This window comes from Carassius auratus, chromosome 9 (assembly GCF_003368295.1).
Source record: "Carassius auratus strain Wakin chromosome 9, ASM336829v1, whole genome shotgun sequence".
Lineage (NCBI taxonomy): Eukaryota > Metazoa > Chordata > Actinopteri > Cypriniformes > Cyprinidae > Carassius > Carassius auratus.
Genome location: NC_039251.1, coordinates 107,850 through 132,816, shown reverse-complemented (window position 1 = coordinate 132,816; position 24,967 = coordinate 107,850). Strand labels below are relative to the sequence as shown.

The 24,967-nt window shown below is 37.8% G+C and overlaps 1 protein-coding gene and 1 pseudogene across 2 annotated transcripts; one reads left to right on the top strand and one right to left on the bottom strand.

Moving 5' to 3' along the window:
- Nucleotides 1-719: 719 nt before the first annotated feature.
- On the bottom strand, nt 720-17,257 carry LOC113108104 (guanine nucleotide exchange factor DBS-like). 2 transcript variants are annotated; one of them, XM_026270920.1, is made up of 31 exons: nt 17,191-17,257; nt 16,695-17,021; nt 11,994-12,077; nt 10,316-10,430; nt 10,152-10,242; nt 9,552-9,665; nt 9,345-9,461; nt 8,988-9,137; nt 8,756-8,880; nt 8,195-8,309; nt 7,966-8,085; nt 7,614-7,805; nt 7,182-7,373; nt 6,791-6,935; nt 6,603-6,667; nt 6,364-6,443; nt 6,184-6,250; nt 5,840-5,955; nt 5,643-5,712; nt 5,428-5,520; nt 4,909-5,001; nt 4,389-4,514; nt 4,059-4,280; nt 3,493-3,585; nt 3,307-3,385; nt 3,114-3,171; nt 2,922-3,043; nt 2,771-2,836; nt 2,424-2,519; nt 1,755-1,864; nt 720-1,670 (listed from the first exon to the last, which is right to left on the bottom strand). In XM_026270920.1, the coding sequence occupies exons 2-31, from the start codon at nt 16,774-16,776 to the stop codon at nt 1,593-1,595; spliced, it is 3,276 nt and encodes a 1,091-aa protein (XP_026126705.1). In that variant the 5' UTR covers nt 16,777-17,021; nt 17,191-17,257; the 3' UTR covers nt 720-1,592. The 2 variants fall into 2 exon arrangements, with proteins under 2 accessions (XP_026126705.1, XP_026126706.1); XM_026270921.1 differs by lacking the exons at nt 16,695-17,021; nt 17,191-17,257 and adding an exon at nt 13,570-14,286 and having other exon boundaries at nt 2,445-2,519.
- A 298-nt stretch (nt 17,258-17,555) lies between these two features.
- Nucleotides 17,556-24,911, top strand: LOC113108103 (centromere protein J-like; annotated as a pseudogene).
- Nucleotides 24,912-24,967: the final 56 nt, after the last annotated feature.

Below are 24,967 nucleotides of genomic sequence, written 5' to 3'. Positions count from 1 at the left end.
CACATGCTTTCACATTGGAGATCACGCGAATTGACAATAGACATGCCATATCCCAATATGGACATTATTACTGGGACAGAAACAACTACTAAGTTTTAAGAGATTTGAAACATGTATCACGGCATATGAGACAGTGTGTAAAGAGCTGGCTCAGGTGTCTCTGCAAAACACATTATATTGTTGCATTCTAAGATTATGCTCTTTAAAATAAAGCTTTTCGCAAAGAACTCTTAACAACAGTCATTTTCCATGGTATACATCTCTTTGGAGAGTCAAAAAGTTCAGTTAGTGTCAGTTGGTCAAGACGGTTTCTTACAGATTTAAAGGGGTCATATGATGCGATTTTAAGTTTTCCTTTTTTACGCTCTCCTAAAATGCATTGTTTAAACACGCCTCCACATGTCTACATCACAGTGTGGGAAGATTTGCATTATTCAGCCCAAATGTTCACGTAAAGAAAGAAGGAGTAACTTTGATTCTTGTTGTAGTATTGTTGTTGCTGCCATAATGTTGTGAAGATGCTGTGTGTTTTTTTGCAAAAAGGAAAATACTTTGTTTGGCCTTCAAAAAAAGGGCACAACTAGAAATCAGTGGTTAAGTTGTATTTACAACACTGTTCCAGAACAGTTCAAACCAAATATTCAGATGTGTGCAGTGCATTTTATCATGAGGACTGTTTCCTGATCCTGGGAGAGAAGAATACAATGTTGGCTGTTCTGACTCACAGTCTGTAAATACGTTTTCATATTTAACGGATTTGCCACTGATGATTCAAACGTGAGTTTTGAGCAGTGTAGAGTAATGCTTGATGTTTGTTGTTTCTTCCATCACAAACGCAGACATGGTTTTAAGTTTATGCAGCGTGATACGCTATGCAACGCAATGCATAAAAGAAAGTATTAGTCATTATAATCCAGAATTATATTCCCACTGGATGCAGCAAATGCCTCGTTTATAATGGGTTTTAATGATTTTGTCTCAGTGCTCCGGGACACACGGCATCACAGTATGTTAAGGGGCGTAACATTTCCTTCACCAACTTGAGGCATTCGGCCAATCACAACACACTGGATAGCTGGCCAATCAGAGCACAACTCACTTTCAGAACGATGAGCTTTGCAAAAATCAATGCGTGTGGAAAATATGTCTTTTGGACCTTAAACCACATAAACACATTGCCTTACACCAAATAATGTTCTTTTTAGCAACATCATATGACCCCTTTAAAGAATAAAAAGGTCCTGTAAAACTAATTTTTATTTTGTGGCTGTTTAGTCTGACTCCTGCTGGTAGTTGTTTGGTTCTAAGACGCATTTTTCTCCATTGACAGTCATTTAAAATTAGCTGCATATTCTGACAAAAAAAGCTTTTTGTCACACTGCTATTGTGATTGCTAATGGACAGCTTTCTCCCATGTAGGCTATTCATTAAAACTATTTGGTTCTACCAGAAACCTTTATTTTTAAGAGTATGCAGATCTTAAAAGTTGATGGTTTGTATATGTCTCACTTCCCTATTTTCAAGAGTTATGCACAAAACCTAACATGTTTGCTGTACACTGATGGCAATAAACACAGATTCACACTCAACTCTCATTTCTCAGGATCCTCAGTCTCTTCAGAACACTGGATCTCTTCCTCTATCCTCACAGACTGCAGCTCACCTGCAGACTGAAATAAAGATAAAGAAATGGTTAAAACATGACACCCTTTTGCTTTTAAGTCTGACAGTGAAAAACAGACTCGACCCCACACCATTTTATCTTCCTTCTCCTCTTCTGGGTCAGAGGTCACCTGCTCCTCTGCACTAAAGTATCCATCATGCTCCACAGAGGCATCCAACGAAAGAGATCCTTTAGTCCATCCTGAGACAGAGAAGAAAATAGTTTAAAGACAAAAGGACGGCAAACAGGGATTGTATTATATGTAAACACGTAAATGAAGTCAGAGATGACAGAGAAAGTACCACTGAAACCTCTGTGATAGACAGAAGACAGACAAGTTACCATTTCCCAGAGCACAGAAAGAGCATGCGTGGATGTGTGTCAGTGAAACGTTCCAGGCTCAATACAAGCTTATGTCTATCAACCGCATGAATCAAAGGACAATTTGTCCACAAATACAACATTTTTGGACAGAACAAATAATCAAAGCGCTTTTCTGCTGCACAGTTCTGTTTTGAAATCCTCTGTAATGTCCTGCTTCATTAACTTCCATTGTAAAGACATTTCTCTCTCAAACTGAGGGACTAGTCAAACTTCTTTTTTGTGTAACAGATGCTGTCGATAGAGCTTAACCCGAAACAATTTTGCAAAGACAAAGACGTAGCACCTCTCAGAAAGCATCAAATGAGACACACATATAACCTACAAACACATGCTATCCTATAACATCTCAGTGGATTATTCATAAGTGTGCACATACGTGTGTACTCAGTATGTGTACCTCTCCTACGATTTTGAAACAGGCTTGATGTACTGAACCACCTGACTCCGCCCATGTTAGGGTGTGGCCCTGTTTCTGGGAGGAAAGTAACCAATCAGACTGCTTCTCTGCATCCTCTTAGTTATTTCTTAGAATGGCACACCTGATAGAGTTTTTGTGTGAGCTATTCCTTTAAGGATCAGCTCATGTCTTTACCCTTTAGAGAGCTTGGTGATAATGAATTAGTTATTTTTAACATCACCTATTTTCTATTTTTATTTAATCTCCTGAAAATGAGAGAGCAATTAAACTTTATATTTGATTTTCAGTTTGCTGAAATAGGTCACCTAGAGGCGTGGGGTCACTCCGGATATCCTGTCGTTTTGGTTTAGTCTCAAAACTAAAGGAAGACCCTGTGAGCATCAAAGAAACAAACAGAAGTTAAAAGGGAGGCTCAGTCAAAATGAAAATTCTCTAATGGCACAAGTTTTCACGTACCTTTTGCTCTCCCTGTCATTCTGGGCTCTAGAATGCTCTCAAGTTCTTTGCCTCTTTCCTCGTCTGTCTTTGGTTTCTCCACTCCTCCACTGCTGAGGTTGCTATGTTCATGTCTCACCAGTCTGAAGATGAGTTTCACTTATGAAATGAGCTCACATATTTATGTGTAAATGTGATGGCATGTAATCGTACCTGTTGGTTGAGCTGGTATCTGAGGAGAACTGCTCAGGTGCCTTCTGTAGACTTGCCTCTACAAACACAAACATTCATTCGATGCATCTCAGTGGTAATTCTGCATTTTGCAAGTTATCTGAATGAATGAATCACATATTGTAAACCCTCCGCAACTACTTATTTACAAACCAACCTAAAACCAAGTCCATACCTTTGCAGGCCTCCAGCTGTCCTGTTAGAAGTTTCCGGATTTCTGTTACCCAGATGGTCTTAACCTCCTCAGACGCGGCCTACAGAATAACATATATCACAAAGCTACATATAAACCCAAGTTATCTGATCTATGCGGAGTGAACAGGTGTAACAGTCTTCTCAAGACACACTCCTTTGTGCTCACCTGTACTGTGTAGACCTCATCTCTTGAACGGGACCAGATCTCAAACTTCTTGCTGTCCCCTTTAGCATGCTCTGTTATTCCAATAGCAGCCATCTAACGAAGACAGAACAGAGACCATCAGGTGTACAGGATATTTTTTTCCTTAAAAAAAAAAAAAATTATAATTGCAGTACGAAAATACTATTTTTGTGACCTTAATCAATAAATATTTTTAAGTAGGCAACTTAAACATGCACAAATTTCAAATTATAAATTAATTTAAAAATGATTCTGAAGGGCATTTAACCAACAGTTTTTTTTATTAAGTTTGTGCATCTTGTAAAATATGCTTCTTGGTTTTAGGATTAAGCATGAAATGTCACATTTGCTATTTTAGAAAAATGTCAGATGATGAAAATAATCTTGTAAAGACACTAACAAGAGCAAATTTCATTAAATTTGACTTAGTTTAGGAGAAATGCCATGCTTAACAGAACATAACATGAAAGAGGTGATTAATAAATATGAGCTCAACATCATTTTGTGAAATCTTTAGCTAAGTATTATTACACTCAAGACACCCTTACGCTGAGCTCCTGTTTGAAGCTATATGAGGGCGCTTTCTCGTATCCCTCTCCGCTCTCCTCTCGTCTCTTGCAGAAGAGCAGAGCTTTCTGATGCAGGAACAGGTGTCTCTGCATGGGCTTAAACCTGGCAAGCTCCATCACCTTCACGTGACCTCTCTTATGCTCCGCCCACACGCTGAACGACCCCTGCATCAGCAGGCGACCCAGGTCTCCAAGGTTACCCTGGATGGAATCAATGATCATTGCTTGGAATATCGTGGAATAAAGAAGAGGAGTGACAAAAACATTAATGAACTGTGAATGAGAGTTGTGTTTGCATATGTGCTTTACCTCATATCCCGTGATGGCGATGAGGTGCATTGAGTCATTTACAGCTTTCAGGATACCCAGTATGGAGGAAAGAGCTGCCTGCAGCTCCACTGAGCCCTCACAGCCTTTACTGTACTTAATCATCTCCTAAACACACACACACAAACACATACATTGAAAAATATCGTTATCGATTGTACGATCCCTTTAAAGTCATGATGAGATGGAGGTAATGACAGATCTTTTCTTCTCTATTATGACCAGCATTCCAGTGAAACAGATTATTAAAATAGAAGAACTTAAAGAACGGATCCACTGATTTTTAATTGGATGAAGACAGGTATGAACGTCAGTTTGCATTCGATTGTACAAGATTTGAAACTAATTATTAAAAATGAAATTTAAACATGGATGAATCATTCAAGATAAGCTGAATTTCATGCTGAATTTAAGATGCATTTCAACATTTATCCCATATTCAGATGTGTAAAACAAACACTTCACTTATGACATCTCCGTACACAAACACATAATGCAGTACCTTCAGCAGGAGTTGGTATTTAGTGATCCTCTGCACAGGCTTCAGTAAGTATGAGTCCAGTCCTAGTTTGTGCTCTAGTTTCTTCTGACACTCCTGATGGCACAAACACAAGTTGGTAAAGTTGTTTAAACTGCATTCTGTCACAGAGAGGGCCTGATGTCATCAACAGATTGCGGTTAATGTATATGTGTTCTGTGTGTGAGTATGCATGGTTTTGACTGAAAAACAAGAGTACTGCATTCTGCACAGTATTTATTGCTTGTTACCTATTATTTAAAACAAAGGCATTTTTTTATTCTTAATACAATCTTGTAAGAAACTCTTATGGTAGAGCAATCATATAATAAGTGAAGAAAATGATGTTAGAAATAATATTACTTCTGGAAATTAGTTTGTAGTATACAGCATTTCACACAGTAAACTTTCAGGCAAATTCAGATGGTCATTAAACAATTTCATGCATACAGAATGTTGTTAATGTGCACTGTAGTGCTAAGCGAGTATTATGTATGTGTGTACCTGGAAGAAGGCGCAGTCTGAGCACTGTCTCCAGAGGCTCTCAGAACGAGGCTTGTTGTGACAGTATTTCTCATAAATCTGCAGCTCCCCCATCTAAACAACCACAATTACCAAAGATCTGAGAATCACTGAAATAAAATAAAAACTCCCCAGAAAGTTCTTCATAATGGTTTACTTCCGGTTTTGTTTTCTTGCTAGTTGCTAGTAAAACTCACCCAGTCCAGAAAGCAGCGGCCCACAAGCTCAGGGCAGTCAGTATAAGTTTCTAGCTCTTTGAGGAATATTCTGAGACAGAACAAGACAGACACGGGTTCAAATGAATCTTGAATTGTTTATTTGATATGATTTATATATTTTATTACCCCCAGATCTTCCTTTACTCCTAACCTCTTCACCACTAGATGGCGCTTACCTTTTGTGGAAATGATAAATTTCCTGCATGTTCCCAAATAACACATCCTTCTTGTTCTGCAGGGCTGCGGGGATGAGAGGGGCCATGGAGGGGTTGTCCATCTCTGCAGCATATCCCTATAACACATGTAATAGAAACAGGATTTTCATGGCTCTTTAACAATCAAGAATTTGATGTAGATTTGCTCTAACATTCACAACACACATCCATCTCCAAAATCCAAGTGGTCTTTATAGGCCAAAACCTGCTACAAAAGTGTAGGACATAGCCTACATATTTCAGAATATGTCCACCTGATGGAAGTTGATTTTCATTTATAAAAGAACTGACTGTTCCTAACTCACCTGCAAAACACACATAAGCTCTTCCGCATATGCTCTTTCTGTTTCTAGTAACTCGTTCATTACATGCCTGTGAACAAACACACACACACAATGAAGCTCATTTAATGACTATGCAGCAGGGGGTCCAGTGAGGCACATGTGTTCCCCTCGATTCTCTTTGACCTTTGACCCTGGACTGACCTGCGCAGCACACCCAGGGTTTCCTCCTCCTCAGATACAGAAGGATTGCGACTGCTCCTGTCAACTTGATCAGAGTTTACCTACACAAAGAGATTCATTACTGAGTAGCAGTCAAGTCACTTGCAGTGTTCACTATAATGAAGAGACGTATATATCATTTGTTTATAGAGAGAAAGTGACTTAAAATCACTAAAAAGAAAGGACATACACTAAAGGCAGTGTAGATAAATAAGACATACTTGTTTACAGGACACCCTGCTGTCTGAGTCCTCACTAATACAGATGTTCTCATGCTCCCTGTGAGCTAAAAGAGAGAAATAAACCAGTCACCTCCATTTTACTCTTAAAAAGATAGATTGATAGATAGATAGATAGATAGATAGATAGATAGATAGATAGATAGATAGATAGATAGATAGATAGATACCAGGAGATGAGAGTGACTCTGGTCGTGGGGCCACAGGCTGGACAGGTCGTGTTTGTTTGGCTGCTAGTTTCATCAGACTGACCCTCCTCCTCTCAAACATCTCCTGTAGTGAGGCTTTCTTCTCAAATGCACGCTTTACCTGCTCCTGTACCATTACACATTACAGTATACAATATAACACAATATAATACATTATACATCATTACACTTTTTTTAAAACCACACATACAGAATCTGAATCTCATACTCTGTTTTTTATTATTTGTTAAATATGTAAAAAAAAATGTCTTCATTAATTAATAAAAATCTTTTCCCCATTTCATTTTGGGCTGAAATCAAATCTGAATCATAAATTATTTGCAGGCATTGTTATGATTTCATATTGCCATACCCTGAGCCCATTGTTCAGTATGTTGTCATATTCCAGCCAAACTGTGCTGATCTCCCACTGCTGTTTCTCATTGGCTGTCTCCAGGTAACACTCCAGCTCTGCCAGTGCTGACTCCGCCCCCTCCTGCGACTGGCACTTGTCAAGAGGCTGTGACGCTAGCATGTAAATCCCATCATCACACCATTTACACATCTAAAAGTGAAAAGGAACAGAACGATGACATGCCGGAAACTCATTTGCATACACAGTTGTAAAAAAGTGTGCTATGTATGTCTGCCCGTGTTTGTAAAAAATGTGCATGTAACTCTGCAACTATGTGAAGGGGAGGAGTTTAAACACCGTCACAAAAATGGGTGCTTTATGGGTTGTGTAGGTAAGTGGAATGAATATATATTCGCACATAAATATAAATGTGAGTGTATTTCTAGTCACCATTTCCAATCTTCTGTGTAGCTCCATAGCCTGTGTCAGCATGATCCTCTTGTCTTTGAGCTCTTGGGTGAGATTCTCTCTCACTCTCTGTAGCTCACTGCATTTCACTGCAACAGTGTTGTCAATATTCTGACAGCTGTCAATCAAACACTGGCCCTCGGCAACCACAGACCTTACTCTGTCCAGCACTTCCTGTGGAGAAAGGAATTGTGTTAGCAAGAGAGAAGGTATAAGGGTTATTTGGAAGCTTTCATATAAATTAGACTGACAGATTCACGCATACAGATGTGTGGATGCAGGTTTGCAACAGTAAGCATAACACATTAAGATTATTCAGTGGGCGGAGACTCACACAGGCTTTCTTCTCTTGATCGCTCAACTCTTGAAGGAGCTTTTCTGTCTGGGCAGAGCTTATTCCAACATCTGAGAAAGCATTCAGAGTGTCTGTTTTCTGCTCCAGGTCTGTTCGCAACTACAAGACCATAGCAAATAAGAACATTGCAAATGTTATTAATGAATCTTGTGTTTAGCAGTAATAAGTATAAGCTATATTAGCATGAATGTATTTAAAAATGCAAGACCTGCTGAAAGTTGTGCTCAAACTGGCAGTGTTTCAAACATAGATCCAGTTTATTTTGATGCTGAATCCAGAACTCGTCAAATGCTGCAGAGCTCTCATTTAACTGGGATAACAGCCTGTACATTAACAGAATAGAGAGAGACAAATAAATAAACAGGAAATGACAGAAGATGACAAATATTATAAAAAGATGAAATTGTTAGTTATTTATTGTTAGTTAATACTAAAACTATTTAAATGCCATTTGTAATAAAGCTAAAATAAAAATATTTAATGAAAATGAGTAATGTAGCGTTGGAAACTATCTGAAATAACTTTAGGCTGAAGTACAAAAATAACTAATACTGAAACTGAAATTAAAAATTGCAGCTATATAGAATTATATGTAAATAAACAAACTTCAATTCAAGTTAAATAAGAAAATATTAATCTAAAAGCTAATTCAAAATATTAATATATACTATAATACTACATAAATAATACTACAATAAATGCAGCCTTGAAGTGTAAACACACTCAGTTGTTCGATCCAAATCGCTGGCTATGAAAGACTCACACTTACCTGTGCACTGTAGCCAGGTTCTCTAGTTGATCAGGGTTTAGACTGCTGTCCGGATCTCTGCGGACCGGTTCTCTGATGTTCTCCAAGAGTCGGCGTCCTTGGCTTAGAGCTCCTGCCATCTCTTCCTAAAGAGAAAACAGTGCAACCAAGAATGGGTTTGTTAGCTAAAAAACGAATGCGTGAGGTCAGGTGGCACATACTGAATCCTTTAAGAACAGCTTTTTACAAATACTTTGAAACTGTCTTTTCTGCTGGTTTGTGCATTGAGCAGATTGCTGGCCGTGAGGAGGTTGTTAGGGAGCTCTGTTTCTGCCAGCTCCCTGCCGAACACTTGCAGTCTCTCAGCCATCCTCTTCACTAAAGCAGCAAAGCTTTCAAGATCCTAATGGCACAAAGAAATGATCATTTCACATACGATATATATTTCATATGAAGAGCTGAATATTATTTCACTTTATCGCCCTGATTACTGGCCACTTTGACTTACTTATTGATTGTGAATAATAATGTATAAGTCCAGGACAACTGCTATAATGCAACATAACCAAAAAAATGTGTGAGTGCACCTTTTAGGTGTATTTGCTCTTACTGTGCGATGAGAGATCCAGGTCTTGTGGCAGTAGTATTGAGAGCCACCCAGTTCTTGTGTCAGTTGACTCCGCTCAATATGAGAGTGTAGATCAGTCAGTGAGCTTAGCATGATAACCTTTAATACACACACAGGCCTCATTATTGACAATGACATGACACTCAGTAACGAAACATAACATAAAAACAACACATTCAGATTACTCACCGGTACTTTAAAGTCATCTTTGTGCAGTTTGAAGAACACATCAGACAAAGTTCGCTGCAGGATAGCACTGGGTTTCAGCACCAGAACAAGCTGAAGATTAGCAGGAAACCAGCCCTACACACAAACATAAAAAAGCACTCAAATTCATATGAAATATATTAAAGACGAAAGGAATAGTTTACCCATAAAAGAAGGTTTGCTGAAAATGTACAATCTGTTTTAGATGCTTGTAAATAGGGCTTGATCTGTGCCTAATTTTCTCTTATGTATCTCGGAAACAATGGTTTAAAGTTAAAAACATTTTAAAAACAGATTTGATCATTACAAACATGCAGTTTCTCACTTCACTAGATGTTAACTGATGGACTGGTGGCTTGCTAATTACTTGTGGATTACTATGATATTTTTATCAGTTGTTTGCACTCTCTTTCTGAAGGCACCCGTTCACTGCAGAGGGATCCATTGGGGAGCATTTAATATAATGCTAGATTAACCCAAATCTGTTCGGATGATGGCTGAGGACATTTTCAGCAAATTCTTATTTTAACTATGCCTTCAAAAACAGTTTTAGTGTGCATTCTTATTGGAGTCAAGACTCACTGAGATACGCAGTAATGTCCCCTTTAAACACGTCCATCGATCTCTACGCCTGTCAATCACTACGATGAAGCCCACACCCGCTGCACTCAGACTGGTGAAGAAACACACGTGTTAATGCTGTCAGCATGTATGATATTCAAACGTCTGCTACTGTGTGTATTCACCTGGGAATGCTTGTCAGGTAGGTAAGAACATTACGAAACTCTTGGTCTCCAATTTCACTAAATGAAGGGAACTCTGGAAAGATAATGATAGGGCTTCCATCCGGTCCTCTTCCTCCTAAAACAGACCGAAACATGAAGAATCAAAGAGGAAAAACCTGCTCCTCTGATGTGTTCAACATGCAAACAGTAGGGGGCAATAAATAGCAGAAACCATGCTGTCTTCTGTGTTGGCATGCATCAGAGATCTTAAATTAGCACACAGGCTAGCCAATGAAAACCTGCTCACGCCACCTGTATGATGTGTCAGTCTTTATATTGTGTGCATCTGCTACTGTTTGAGAGCGTGTGACAGCTACATACACTACGTTATATGTTTTTGAAAGATGTTTCAAAGGATCACCAAAGTTGGATTTATTTGGCCATAAATACAGTATATAGTAATATTGCAAAAAGAGACAAAGTCTCTATGATGTCCTGGTTTCTAGGTTTGGATAATTTCCATGTAAGTAGTTTTTTGACTATTTTACATCTTAGAAAAGTGGTTAAGAAAAAAAATGTTCTAATAAAGTGAGTGCTCCTCTCTTCAAAAATTCACATCAATAAATAAAACCATAAACTCTGCAGCCAAAATGAAGGCACTGCAGAGAGTAGGACATATTAGTGTCGTCAGTATTCCCTCGGGACAGAAACTATGATTATATCAATGGACAACGCGAGATCCAAAAATGTCACTCCAATCTTTCTATCTGCTCGCTGCTTTAAATCTGGATGGATATATAAGGTGATGTTTCAGTGTTAAGTCGGTGATGGTGGAAGAGGGAGAGAAAGAGAGAAAGCCACTGGGTGAAGATCCCCATGTGACAAAAATATAAATTTGGCAAGTCATGCCTTCTTCTCCGTGTCTCCATGACAACAGGACAGAAATTGTGCAAACCTTGTTTAATCCGTTCAGTTTAACAGTAACAACCTGTCGTTAAAAACAACACATATTCAGATGCATACCTTAAAGCTGCAGTGTATGTACATGGCCACATGTCATAAAAAATGTATTTCCTTTCGCCTTGCTTTTTACATGTTTTATACATATTTCGAGGAGTTATCCAACCATCTATTCCAGATAGAAGCAGGAAATTCTGGAAGGTGATTTTGACTAACAAATCAGACAGACAAGTAAACTGTTTCATGTTCATGCAGCGTTTATAACCTGTTACATGTTTCAAAAGTGCACCTTATTGAAGAACTCTTTTATATAGCAATATATTTTACATTGCAAATTTTTGATTACCCTCATTGAGATTTACTGTGTTTTATTGCACTAGAAATGTGCTGTATGAGTAAAATTCCTCTTGGCGTAGCTCCTATAATATTTTAGTCTCTGAAGAACTGAATATTGTGAGCACAGTTTGAGACTGGTTTTTTATGGGGGGAAATATATCCAAGAATTAAGAAGTATAAGGCAAACGTCTCCATCTGCTTTCTATAAGACAAAACTGAAATATAATTATGGAATCCTTAAATAATGTTCTCACTTAAGTCCTCTTTAAAAAAAACTAAATCTAACTCCTATCCCTTTAAGTGGACCAAGTGTGAAAACTCCATTTGAAACAATAATGGATAATATAATATTTCAGTTTTAGGGATAAAAAAGAAATGCATATGTAATGTGAAGAATATTTACCAGACAGGAACACAAACTGTCTCTTGAGCTCAGTGATGACGTCAGCAGCGCAGAGAGGACTAGACTCCTTCTGCATGATCTCATCTGAAACAAACACACACGAGGCACACTAACATCACATCTACAGTCAATAATATAGCATTATACATTATAGAATGACATGAGTGTTCAAGTTTTCAGTGTAACCTGTTTAATACAATCATCACAAAGTATCAGCTTAAGCTTAATCCTCTTTTGCATATCTTATCGTGCACAACAGCAAATAAGAAAAAAATAAAAATAAAAACAGCACTAATTATTGTTACTTGACCATATGATGATATAAACCACAGGTAAGAAGACCCTACACACACACTAATATATTATACAGTCTTGACTGCATTGTGTCGTTGGCTGGTGTATGTTACCATCTGAGGGATGTAAACCTTGCCCAAAGCCATTCCCATGCTCTGGTCAATGCAACACGCATGTTCAGTAAGAAAAGAGTAGGTGATTTCCTATCTATCTCAACCAAAACCACCTCTGGATATAAAGCCAGTGCATGCAACTAATAATCTTAATGCATACCCACCCACGAAATTAAATTAAAACTATTTTAAAATCTGGAGTCAGAGGGTGCAAAAAAAAAATAAAATTGAGAAAATCATCTTTAAAGTTGTCTAAATTAAATTCTTAGCAATGCAAATTACTAATAAAAAAAGTTTTGATATATTTACATTAGGAAATTTACTAAATATCTTAATGGAACATGATCTTTACTAAATATCCTAATTTTTTTTTTTTGGCATAAAAGAAAAATCAATAGTTTGACCCTTACAATGTATTTTGGCTACTGCTAAAAATATACCCCAGTGACTTAAGACTGCTTTTGTGGTCCAGGATCATATATTATATTGTAGAGAGCTCCAGAGCTTTTTTTAATTGCAAGATTAAGAATTTTATTTTTTTTAACCCACACCAATTAGATATTATAAGTGATACTTCAAAGTGAATGACAAAGAGGTCTGAAAAGAGGGAGGATATATCTATATCCTTCTTTTGTTCTTCTAAAATAAAAGTGTGTTGTTCCACTGGAGTCAGATTCACACCCTTAGGATGTTCACACACATTGGACAGAACCTCATCTGTCACATTTCAACTGACTTTTATGGTAGCGCTCACCTGTTCTCTGATGCATTGCACCTTTTATACACACTGACATCTTAATAATAGTTTTTTACTGTTACAATTAAACAATGCATCTATTGTCTCTCTCACCTGCTCCCAATATATAGTTTAGTATAATAAAGTCAAATGTAAATGCAGATGTAAATGATCAATGTTGCTATAATCTGGCATGTTTACAATTTGTATTACTACAGATGTTCATTAACATGCCTTGTTCCTATCAAATAAATAAACAATAAAATAACAAAAGAGCAAATGGAGTAAGTACCAATACATAAATATATATATATATATATATATATATATATTTCATTTTTTTAAATTAAACAAATAAAAGTTAATAGTATTATGAAATAGTATTAATAAAATACATTTTCAAAATAAAGTAAACATTAAAGTTCTCACTTACTTTGGAGCCAGTGGCAACATCTTGAAAAGCGGTAATATTTCTCAGCCTCTGCTAGAGGAATGCAAACATTTTTCCCTTCATTCTGTACATCCATCCCTCTGTTATCTGTTACCTCTTCCACTTGTTGTCTATAATATCTTATTAACTCCCTGGTCGTCTTGTAACCGAGCAGCGACCTGAGAATGAGCTACCTGAGACAGGTGCACCAGTTAATGACTTCCTCCCTCTCTCTCTCTCTCTCTCCTCATTTCCAACCCTCACACTGACTTCCTGGAATGGATTGGTCTCCTGACGCACATACACAGGTTCCCTTCACCTGCTACATTTCTATAACTGATAACAGACTGAGCACTGACTGTAAAAACTGTACTCGCTTTGTTTGCACTCTCTATGTCTGTCTGTGTCAGCACAATCACCCCAAAAAGAGTCTGCCGCCCCACACGAGCCCCTTCCCCCATCACACTGGTGGATGAATGAAACCCTGTGTGTGTGTTTGGTTGCTTTCTCTCTGGTACAAGAGGAATCTGAGTGCGATCTGATCTTGCTGAGGAGAGAAAGATAAGAGCTCCATTCAAACCAATAGATAACATTTAAAAGAAGAAAAAGGCTTTCTCTCTAGTTCCCTCCATCTCTTTCAGACACATGGAAATGTAAAAACGCACTTTTCCTTTGGAGTCTCTGTGGGCAAAATAAGTCAAACTAAACTTCAGACGAAATAAAACATCAAGCACATATAATCCACGCCACAATAAATGGTTTCAAAGAAAGAGGAATATCTTTAATGAAAACAAGTAAATAGTAATAACTATTAGAGCTTACCCATAACTGTAGTGTTTTATTACACAACATTACAATTATTCTTGCACATAACGTGCAGTGGGATCCAAATGTCTCAGGCCATTTTGAACATCTGGGATTCAATATGTTAAAGTGTCAGTACAATGAAAAATGTAAAAGAAAAAATGCAATTAATAAGAAAATATTTTCCATGATTTGGGACTTTCTATTAGCCACTATGCAAACAAGCAAATTTTGTGACCTTAATCATGATTGAGACATTAATTTTGCCAAATTATATAATTTTCAATAAAAACAACCACAACAACAACACAATAAAAGTACAAAATAAAAGATTTTTCAATAATTTTTTTCAACTCCACTGCACTTTTCAAAAGTCTGGGGTCAGTCCGATTTTTTTTTATTATTATTTAGCAAGAACGCATTCAATAGAGACATTTAGGAATTAGGAAGTTACATTACATATAAATGTATGCATTTAGTTGACAATTTTATTCCAAAGCGACTTACAGTGCATATAGGATTTTTGTTTTGTTTTATAAAAGAGTGACAAAATAAATTCTGTTTTTTTTTACACAATATTTACAATAATGAAAAAAAATATCAATCCTTTTGTTTTGATATTTATATTCACCAAAGATTCCTGAAAAAAAACGTTTCCACAAAAATATTAAGCAGCACATCAATTTTTTAAAATTTATAATAATAAGGAATCTTTCTTGAGCACCAAATCAGCATGTTAGAATGATTTCTGAATGATCATGTGACACTGAAGACTACAGTAATGATGCTGAAAATTCAGCTTTGCAATTAAAGGATTAAATTACTTTTTAAAATACATTATAATAGAAAACAGTTATTTTAAACTGTTAAAATATTTAATAATATTACTGTTTTTGATCAAATAATATATATAAAAAAATATATGTACAAATATTTTGAACATAAAGTGCTAAAGTTTGGACAGTGTTAGCATGCTTTCACTCACTCTGTTCTTGTACCAGCGGGACCAGAGGAAGCTGTACACGTTCATCGTCTTGTTTTGGACGCCTTTTTCTGGATTTCCTCAGCATAACGTCCCCCTTTATTGTCATCTGATACCTGACCTCACACTGTTCGTTTAATTACACTTTACGATACTACATGGTACTAAACTCAAATAACTCACTGCCATTGTTTCGGCATTAACCACTAAACTCCAGTTCAGAACAGCAATGTGTGCTTTCCTAAAGCCAGCGTACAACTACTGCAGCAAGCTGTGCTGCTGCTGCTGTGGAAAACTCTGTTTTATGGTATCTGTTTTTGTACTCAGCAGTAACTCTGCCAAACACACACACATTTTAGTCAAGTCACCCCCAGCATGAATCTCACTGGGAATTCTCTTTCAGTCTTTAGGCCTTTGAAAATGAGGGCAAGTATGAAAGTACATTTAGGCACAGACTTATACAGTCAGGGCAGTTTTGTACGTCACTGAGACTATATCTTTCACATGTTCTTTTACAGTAATATTCCACTGTTAAATGATGAGAAATCAGTTTAGGAATTCCTGCTGTATCATATTTAATACCATTTTTTATGCCCTCTGGGTTATCACCATGATCAGAACAGCTGAAAAATCTGTTGCACACAATCTGCTACATGCCTTCTGTCATCTGATTGACAGTTCATACTTTGGTTAACAATTAGCAAGAAAAAGGTCTTTTAGTATAATTGTAAAAATGCCTACATACAGATTGTGGTACACGTGTATTTCTGCCTTTAAAACCATATATTTTTTAAGAAACTTAAAGTATTTACATTGCTAATAATATTTTATGAGAACATTTCTCATTATGTTAAGAGACCGTTTACTGGGCTAAAGCAACTCGACTTTATTTTATTATTAGCAGCTGGCTTTTAAGTATTGCATTATATGCATATATTTTATATTTATAAGCATATGCATTCAAAATTATGCTGTTATAAAAATCTCACATTACAAACTAACATAAAAAGAAGAAAAAAAAAGATTTATTTACTATTATTTCATATGTCAGGCTTTACAGTGATAACATTTAAATAAAACAGTATCATATATCAAAATGCTGTAAATGCTTGTTGTAAATATCAGCTTGGCTATTAATTTGGCTGATACATGCTCATAAAGTGACCAACATTTTTTTGCCACATGTAAAATGATGCTGTACTCATTCAAAAGGTGAATAATCCTTACCACTGAAAAGCATTATTGAAGCTATCAACATTGAAATGCATGTCAACAGAACCAAGCACCTCTTTAATAACTGCGTGCTGAGTGACAATCATAGATACTCATTTACAGTCCTTACCAATGCTGTGAGCGACACTGCTCAGTCTGCGCTGTAGCTCTTGCATGACCGCCTTCTCTGTCTGCATCCAGATCATCGCCATCCTTCACTAGAGTGGACGTTATGGGAGGAATATCACCCTCTGCCCTTCAGTGATGGGCAATTCAGCCTCAGCATCACAGAGAGAGACGGGGAGGAGCTTTCCGATGACACCTACAGAGTCAGACAGTCTGAGTATATAACCAGAGGCCCCCACACGCATGTGCACAGAATGGCATGACATTGCTGCTCCAGATAGGACTCTAGCGCCATCACCAGGACTGTTTCTGCTATTACACCACACCATACCTGGAGGCAAACAGATAAATAGAGAAAATGATCACTCAGACAACCGTAGACTAATGTTTGAAACTGATTTGCATTGGTCTGTAAGTAAACATTCGTAATAAACGTAATCTGTATATACAGTTACACACTTTTTTATATTTTCTGAGAGAAATGTTTGTGGTTCTCACACCTATGCAGCTGGTTCCTGGTTGCTTTGCTGTTAATGTCTTCTGAGGAATTTTATGATAGTTGCTATAATGTCGAAACTTGAATGCATCCTTCAACTCTATGGATGTATTCTTTGCACAATTAAGTTCGAGTTTTGTTTCGCTGGTATATAATTGAGTAAATGCGGAATTTAATGTTTATATATTGAATTGAAGACATAGCTAATAAATATTCATCTTCTTCCGTTTATCTCATTGCTTAGTTATTTTTCAAAGCTCATTGATAGTAATATTAAAGCCTTCACCTTCACCACATCTCTGGGATCCGAAAATGAGTCCCTGGCAAACACGACAGAGGGGAGGAGCATAGCATAGGAAAGGGTTTCTGACTACATCTCCCAGCATGCACCGGTGCTCGCGGTTTCACTCGTCAGTCTCGCGGGCTACGCTTTGTTATGGCGGCATCGTTCGAAACCTACCAAAGTTCAGACGTCAACTGCTGAAATATTTAAATACCCGAGTCGGCAACCCTAATAAAGGTATGGAAAAGTCACTACATCTAAAAACCTCAGACTTAAAAACATGATATTACGTCGAAATGTGGCTTTATATTTTAAAACGATGCAATTTTGCCGTTTCCTAAAATACTGTTAAGTAGTTGCCGAACACATACATGGTGTCAAAACTGTGCTGCTTAATTTACCCAGACTGGATTTTGTTCGTCTAGACGGTATATTAGACTTATAGACACAGCTAGTGTGTCATTTCAGTTTGTTTATACTCAGTCAGTGGTTAAATGCAGCTGCTTTAGAAGTAATTTGCTAACAGACAGACACTTGAGTGTGTTGTTGTTTACCTGAAATAGAGCGCTTTTTTATTACGTAATGCGATAAACGTAAGATGTCAGGAATTTTAATTTTAATGCAGTTATAGCCAACCTCTAAAAATCCTCTTGTACATTTAAATGACCCCTAACTCGATGCTTTTGGGACAAATTAGCAGGAGCAGTTTATTTATAAATTCATAAAACTTTAACTTTACAGTGTACCTAACGTTGATGAAAACATATTTGTTGTAGTCAATGTTGAAAGTGAAAATTTTATGGGATAAGATGCGTCACAAATTTAATCTGGCAAACTGCACATTATTATGGGCCCTTTTCTATTGTGGTCACATAGAGAGAATCAAGGTAAGTTTACCAAACGCTCCGGTAAACTGTATCTTAGATATTCTAAAACTGTATGGCTCATCTATATCTGATAATAAGCTTTGAATTTAAATGCAGGAAATAATATTACTGTAAAAGGTGGCACAGTTTACCTCACTCCCCTCTACATAAAGCAATCAAGTACTCAGTCTCTTATCTCTCACCTTGCTATCTGAATAACTCAATGGAGTCAACGTGACCAACAGTTTTAACGTGTATTTGTAAACCCCCCTTTTCAGGGTTTGAGCCAGGTCAGCGTCATCATGATGTCGTCTCCAGCTGGACTCCAGCAAGGGCAGTTTCACTTCCTTTCCCAGTGGATCCCAGACAGCTCCCGTGCAGGGGTGATATTACACGGGTCCCCGGGAGAAGCCGGTTCAGGGTCCGTCGGGAGCAGCGGCAGTCTGGTGGTTCAGGATCCGGATGACTCTTTCAGCTGTCAGTTTTCCCCGCTGCCCCTCTCCCGGAGCAGCAGCTGTGCCAGCGTGGATGTGTGCAGTACGGCTGGTGGTGGCAGGACACTCAGGGAAACTGAGCTGTTTGATGCATCTTTAAACAGTGAGCTGCAGAGTATCCAAGATGTTTTAAGAAACACACGGGATCTGCCGTTAATAGCTAAGCTTGAACAGGTGGGTTGGGGACCTCGGTTAATATTCCTTTTGCAATCATCTTGCTTTGTTTAATTTTTCTGCTTGTTATTTTCTTCTTGGGAATTCATCTCATATGTCATATATAACGTATGTTTTATTTGGAAAGTGTTATGGTTTTTAATCTTTAGCACAATTATGTACATTTAGATCTTCTTATTAAAAATGCAATATTTCAAATGTTTAATATTTAGATTTGATAGTAATCTAATGGCTTATTTATTTGTCCAGCTGAAGCAAATGCAACATCGCATGCAAGAGCAGCTAAAAGCCCACCAGCAGGAACAGCTGCTTAGACTACAACATGAACCACAAAGACTTCTGGGAAAACCACAGAATACTGCAGGTATGTGATTTATGGTACATGTGTCATTCATCTGTACACAAAGAGCTCTTATTTAGTATTTTGTTACACTATAAATAAATATACATAAGATTGGGAGAGCTATACTTCACTTCAGATGGTCGATAACCAGTAAGACAGGTTGAGATTTGACTGGCTCATTTCATATCCCGCTCTAGAGACAACTGGGTGGAACCAGGAACAAAGTGTGGTGGAGATGAACAGTGGACATGACAACAGTGATCGTAATTATGAAGAATCGCTTCAGTCCACTATCGAAGAGCAAACTATGTACAGAAAAGTGTGTGACTCAGAGCCACAAGACAGGTAAACTTCAAAACGGTAAGATTGAATACAATGCAATGGACAACTGCAGTGTTTCAGTCTTGTTAAAGTGTTAAGTGTGTGTCCATTTTAGACCCATCAAATCGGGGTTTAGTGGGAGAACGTTTGAAGAAATACTGGAAGAGCGGCTTAAGATGGAAGACCAGAAACTGATGGAAAAGGTCAGTTACTGTACAAACCTTAGCATGAATTAAAGCTGTTCATGTTGACAAGATGTGTCTAGCTGAAGACTGAAGATAAAATGTCAATGATGTTTGGAATCAGTAATAAATACCATCAAAACTTGTCGTGTCGATTTTGAGGTACAAAAAAAAAAAGCATTTTTGTAGCTTTTTTTTTCTTTCTTGGATTGGCCTCATCTTTCTTCATTGCTCATCTTCTTCTAATTTTTCTTCATATTCACTTACGTAGAACGCGCCGGCTGAAAGCGTGAAGGTGAAAAGACCCTTTCTTAAACGAGGAGAAGGTCTGGCCCGGTTTACCAGGGGAAAAGCCGCTGTGCCACCACAGAGAAAAAGTCCACCTAACCCCAAGCCCTCCTCATGTCCAAACCTAAAAGTTTCCCAAGACCCCGACATGAGGTCCAACAAGAACTCTGTCAAAAACAAAACCCAAGGCTTTAAATCCACACATCCTGTGATCCAACGCAAGACTGCTGTGCTCAATAAAGAGAATATTCCTCAAAATAAAACCACAGCGCCAGTCGCCAAGATGACCGTTCAACCTCGTGTTCTTGTTGGACACCAGAGTGAGAATATGAGCCCCATCTCAGCTCAGTTCCAACAAAAACCTGATCTCTCGTCCAAGCAGAAGATCAACAGTGTCCCCACAGCAGACAGCAATAAGGAAGGAGAACATAGTGGTGTGGAGGGTAATGCATGTGTTGCAGAAAACTCATTTGAGGTGTGGTTCACAGAGCGGAGACAGCGCTGGGAACAAGATCACCAGCGTGAGTGTGTTGAACTTGGAGAGTTTGAGTTGCTGGAACGTGCAGCGGATGAAATATCCTTCTCCAGCAACTCGTCCTTCATCAGCACCCTCCTTCAGAGAGATCGCAGGCGTCTCTCCTCCACTCCCATCAAAGCCACCAGTCAGTCTGCACTACCTAGCCGTGGTCAAGGTCCCGCAGTAACTCCTAGTGTTCCTCCAGTTCCTCCTACAAACACTGCGATACAGAGAGACATCATTAGCATAGGACCAAAAGAACAGAGAGGGTTCTACGAAGAGGAAACTGATGAAAAGTTGGATGAAAACTTGTTGAATTGTAATTCAAGGTTGCAATCCTTTCCCAATCCACCCATAACCCACTGCTTTCAAGTGCCTACCACTCTGCCTTATGATAAACGCACATATCAAGACCGGGATGGTGCCAGCAGTCCAGAGGAGGATGAGAGGAGTTTGAGTACCAATGGAGACTCTACTCTCTTAGAATCAAGAGCCCAGTTAGAGTTTGATGACGATGATACCTGGAATGACCCTGAGGAGGAGTCCTGTTGTCCCGCAGAGGAGTCCCCATCAGAGAGGGCTCTGAAAAGAAAGGTTGCCTTCTCTAAGGGGGTAAAACCAGCAGGTGGCAGTCCACATGCAGTTGGAAATCAGAAAGAAGCCCCACCGACATGCCAGCTGGTATCAAAGCTGTTTCCAGCTCTCAAGCCTAAACCTTCTCCTCCGGTAACAGTGGTGCAGGCGCAGGAACCACAGAATGTGCCCAGTGAAGAAGGAGCAGGTAACACTAGTGTTTTGATGTTTTTCATAGAGCTATCAAATGTGCTTATTAGATTTTTTTGCTAGGGATGCATGATATATTGGTACGATGTTGTTTAAGGCAATTCATTTGTAGAATTTGCGATGGCAAAGTTTTTAGTTTTCAGCAGCCGCTCTCCCGATCTTCAGAAGTCATTCTAATATGATGATTTGGCTCTGAAGAAACATTTCGTATTATTAATATTGAAAAAAACTGAATTATTTTCAGCTCAATCAAGACTTCTTCGTGAGCGTTTGGTGGAGCTGGAAACTGAGATTGAAAGGTTCAAATCTGAGAATGCGGCACTGGCCAAACTTAAGCAGGAAAACCAGGACACGAGAGATCATCTCAAGTATAGTCCCTTATTTTTCTTGTTCAAATAATCTGTAATCTGTAATCTTGTTCAAATTTGGGATATTTCAGTACTGTTCACAGCTAAACTGCAAATGACTGAGCAATATGAATGTAGTAAGTTATTTGTCATGCCGAAAACATTTGATCTGAAAACTTTTTAAAAGACATTTGTCCAATACAGAAAAGAAAAGGCTGAATTTGAAAAGAAGAGGATGGAGGAGATTGCAAAGTGGGAGGAGTTTAAAAGGGAGGAGCAAAAGAAATTGCAGCGTGAAAGGAAGCTTTTTGAAAAGCATGCAGCAACTGTGAGAGCAAGACCTGATAAACAGGAACGAGATGAGATCCAGGTCTGTTGGAAAAGTATCGTTTGGACACTTCCAGTTCTGCTTATTATAATAAGTTGTTTTATGTCTTTTAATCTGACTGTATATGTCTGTATTAGGCTCTAAAGCAGCAGCTAAATGTGCTGCAGGAAGACTTGCGCAAACGAGAGGCTCGTTGGAGCAACACACAGAGTCGTCTGCGACAGCAGGTAGATGCTCTGAGTGCAGAGAACACGTCCCTCAGAGACCAAGTGCGGACACTCGAGAAACTGCGCCTCAGTGCATGGAAGAGTGCTGAGAAAGAGAAGGAAAAGGAAGGATCTCTGCGTCTAGCAATAAAACTAGCACTGGGTCCAAACGTGCAGATGCCAGGGTAAGAGTAGAAGTGGCAAGTCTGAAAGATTTCTGCACCCATCTGTTTATACATGCATTGCTGTTCAAAAGCTTCTTCTGCTCAAGGCTTAATCTATTTGATAAAAAAAATACAGATTTTTATTTATTTATTTTGTTTAATATTATTGCAATTTAAACTGTTTTCTATTTTTGTATAATTTATTCCTGTGAAGCAAAGCAGAATTTTCAGAAATGATTCTAATATGCTGATTTATTATCAGTGTTGGAAAGTTGTGCTGCTTAATATTTTTTGGTACCAGTGATATTTTTTTCAGGATTGTTTGAAAAATATAAATATAAAAAAAGAACATTGTTTATTCAAAATTGATTTTTTTTTTTTTTACAATATACACTATTATTTAAAAGTTTGGGGTCAGTAAATATTTTCCTTATTTTAAGAAATAAATTATTAGATATGTTCAATATTCTGAATTAGTGCTGTTCTTTTTAACATTTTATTCATCAAAGAAAAAATGATAACAGGTTCCAAAAAATATTAAGCAGCACAACAGTTTCAACTGAGAATAAATCAGCATATTAGAAAGATTTCTGATGGATCATGTGACACTGAAGACTGGAGAAATGGCTGATGAATTCTGTGCTGTATTAAAGAAAATGATATTTTAAAGTAGGAAACCAGTATTGGAAATTGCAATATTACTGTGTTTTGGGTCAAACAGATAAAGCCTTATAAGCCATAAAAGACTCCATTTAAAAATCTTACCTATCCCAAACTTTTAGATGGCAGTGTATATAAACACTTTAAAAGCTCAACTAACTGTAAACTGGTTATTTAAATAACTTACAAACCTGCCTGTAAATGTGTGTAATATTTCACAATGTCTTGGTATGTTTTTATGTATTTAGAGTCCTTCTCGGAGTTCAAAAAACAGCAGCAGCAGCAGAAAGGGAAGTCCAGAGACACAGATCCCTCTCACAAACTCGGGTATTGTCATTCTACATCAAGATTAGTAATGCATACTTTTTTGTGGTTCTAACCAAAAACATATCTTTTATTTATATATCTGTGTTCTTACATTGTGATTGCCATGTAGCATGACTCTCAATTAATTCCCCACAGCTTTTTTCCCTGAACAAATGAAAGAGAGTATCAGCTTCAAATATGAGCCAAGTCCAGTGGAAACCCAGTGTTCGGATGGACTAGTTACTACTGAGCTGAACCATGCCTCTCCACTAATTAACTCACTCCCTGCCATTGAACAATCAGAGAAGGAACAGGAAGAGCTCACACAGTCAGACAAGGTACTCTCTTTAACTCAAACTAAAAGTTTCAACAAATTCCAGATTGAGGGGAATGCCATTTAGAACAAAACTGAGCCACCAAAACCCCCATCAATTAAGAGATAGGGGCCATGTTACAAAAATGATCAATATTATTCACTTTCAGATGGAACTGTAAATCAAATATACATGTACGTTACAGATTGAGAAAGTGCTTCCTGATGGAGGCCGACTTGTTGTTTTTCCAAATGGCACGAGGAAAGAGCTTTCTGCTGATGGACAGACAGTCAAAGTCATGTTTTTCAATGGGGATGTCAAACACACAATGCCTGATCAAAGAGTGGTGAGGAATAGACTCTGAAATTATTCATGCATTTTTATGTTTGCACCAGTGTAATTATTATAAATGTTATCATCTTAATTAGCAGTGTAATTTGTTTTGTAGATTTATTACTATGCAGAAGCTCAGACCACACACATAACCTATCCAGATGGGATGGAAGTGCTTCAGTTTCCTAACAATCAAACAGGTGGGCCTGAATTTGTCTTAAAATGAAGTTTTTAGGAGTCAAAATTCTAGGTCTTAATCGTCCGCTCTGTCTTTTCTTAGAGAAACATTTCCCTGATGGACGTAAGGAAATCACTTTCCCTGATCAGACAATCAAGACACTTTATCCTGATGGGAGAGAGGAAAGTGTTCTAACAGATGGAACAATAATACAGCTGAATCCGTGAGTAAACCCACAGCCCTCAAACCCAACGTGTTATGATAAAGAGTCACGCTCAAGTCACACCATTTTTATTCTGCTTTCAGGGATGGCAGTAAGGTGATCCAGTTTAACACCGGTCAGCGAGAGATCCACACTGCAGATTTCAAACGACGGGAGTATCCAGATGGTACAGTTAAAACCGTTTACTCAGATGGACGGCAAGAGACACAATACCCGACAGGACGTGTGCGGTTAAAAGACGCAGAGGGTCATGTCATTATGGACACTAAGGCATGAAAAGCCCCAAATAGTTTTATTTTAAATGAAAGGAAAACAAATTAACTTAAATGAAGTAGAGTGTAAGAATATTGGTATTGTGTGAATGTTTCAAATATTAAAAAAATAAAATCTTTGTATGTTGTGTTAAGAGATAAAATAGGCTTGATGTTATCAGATGAACTGTACGGTTTGGTGGATTACCATCATTCTTAT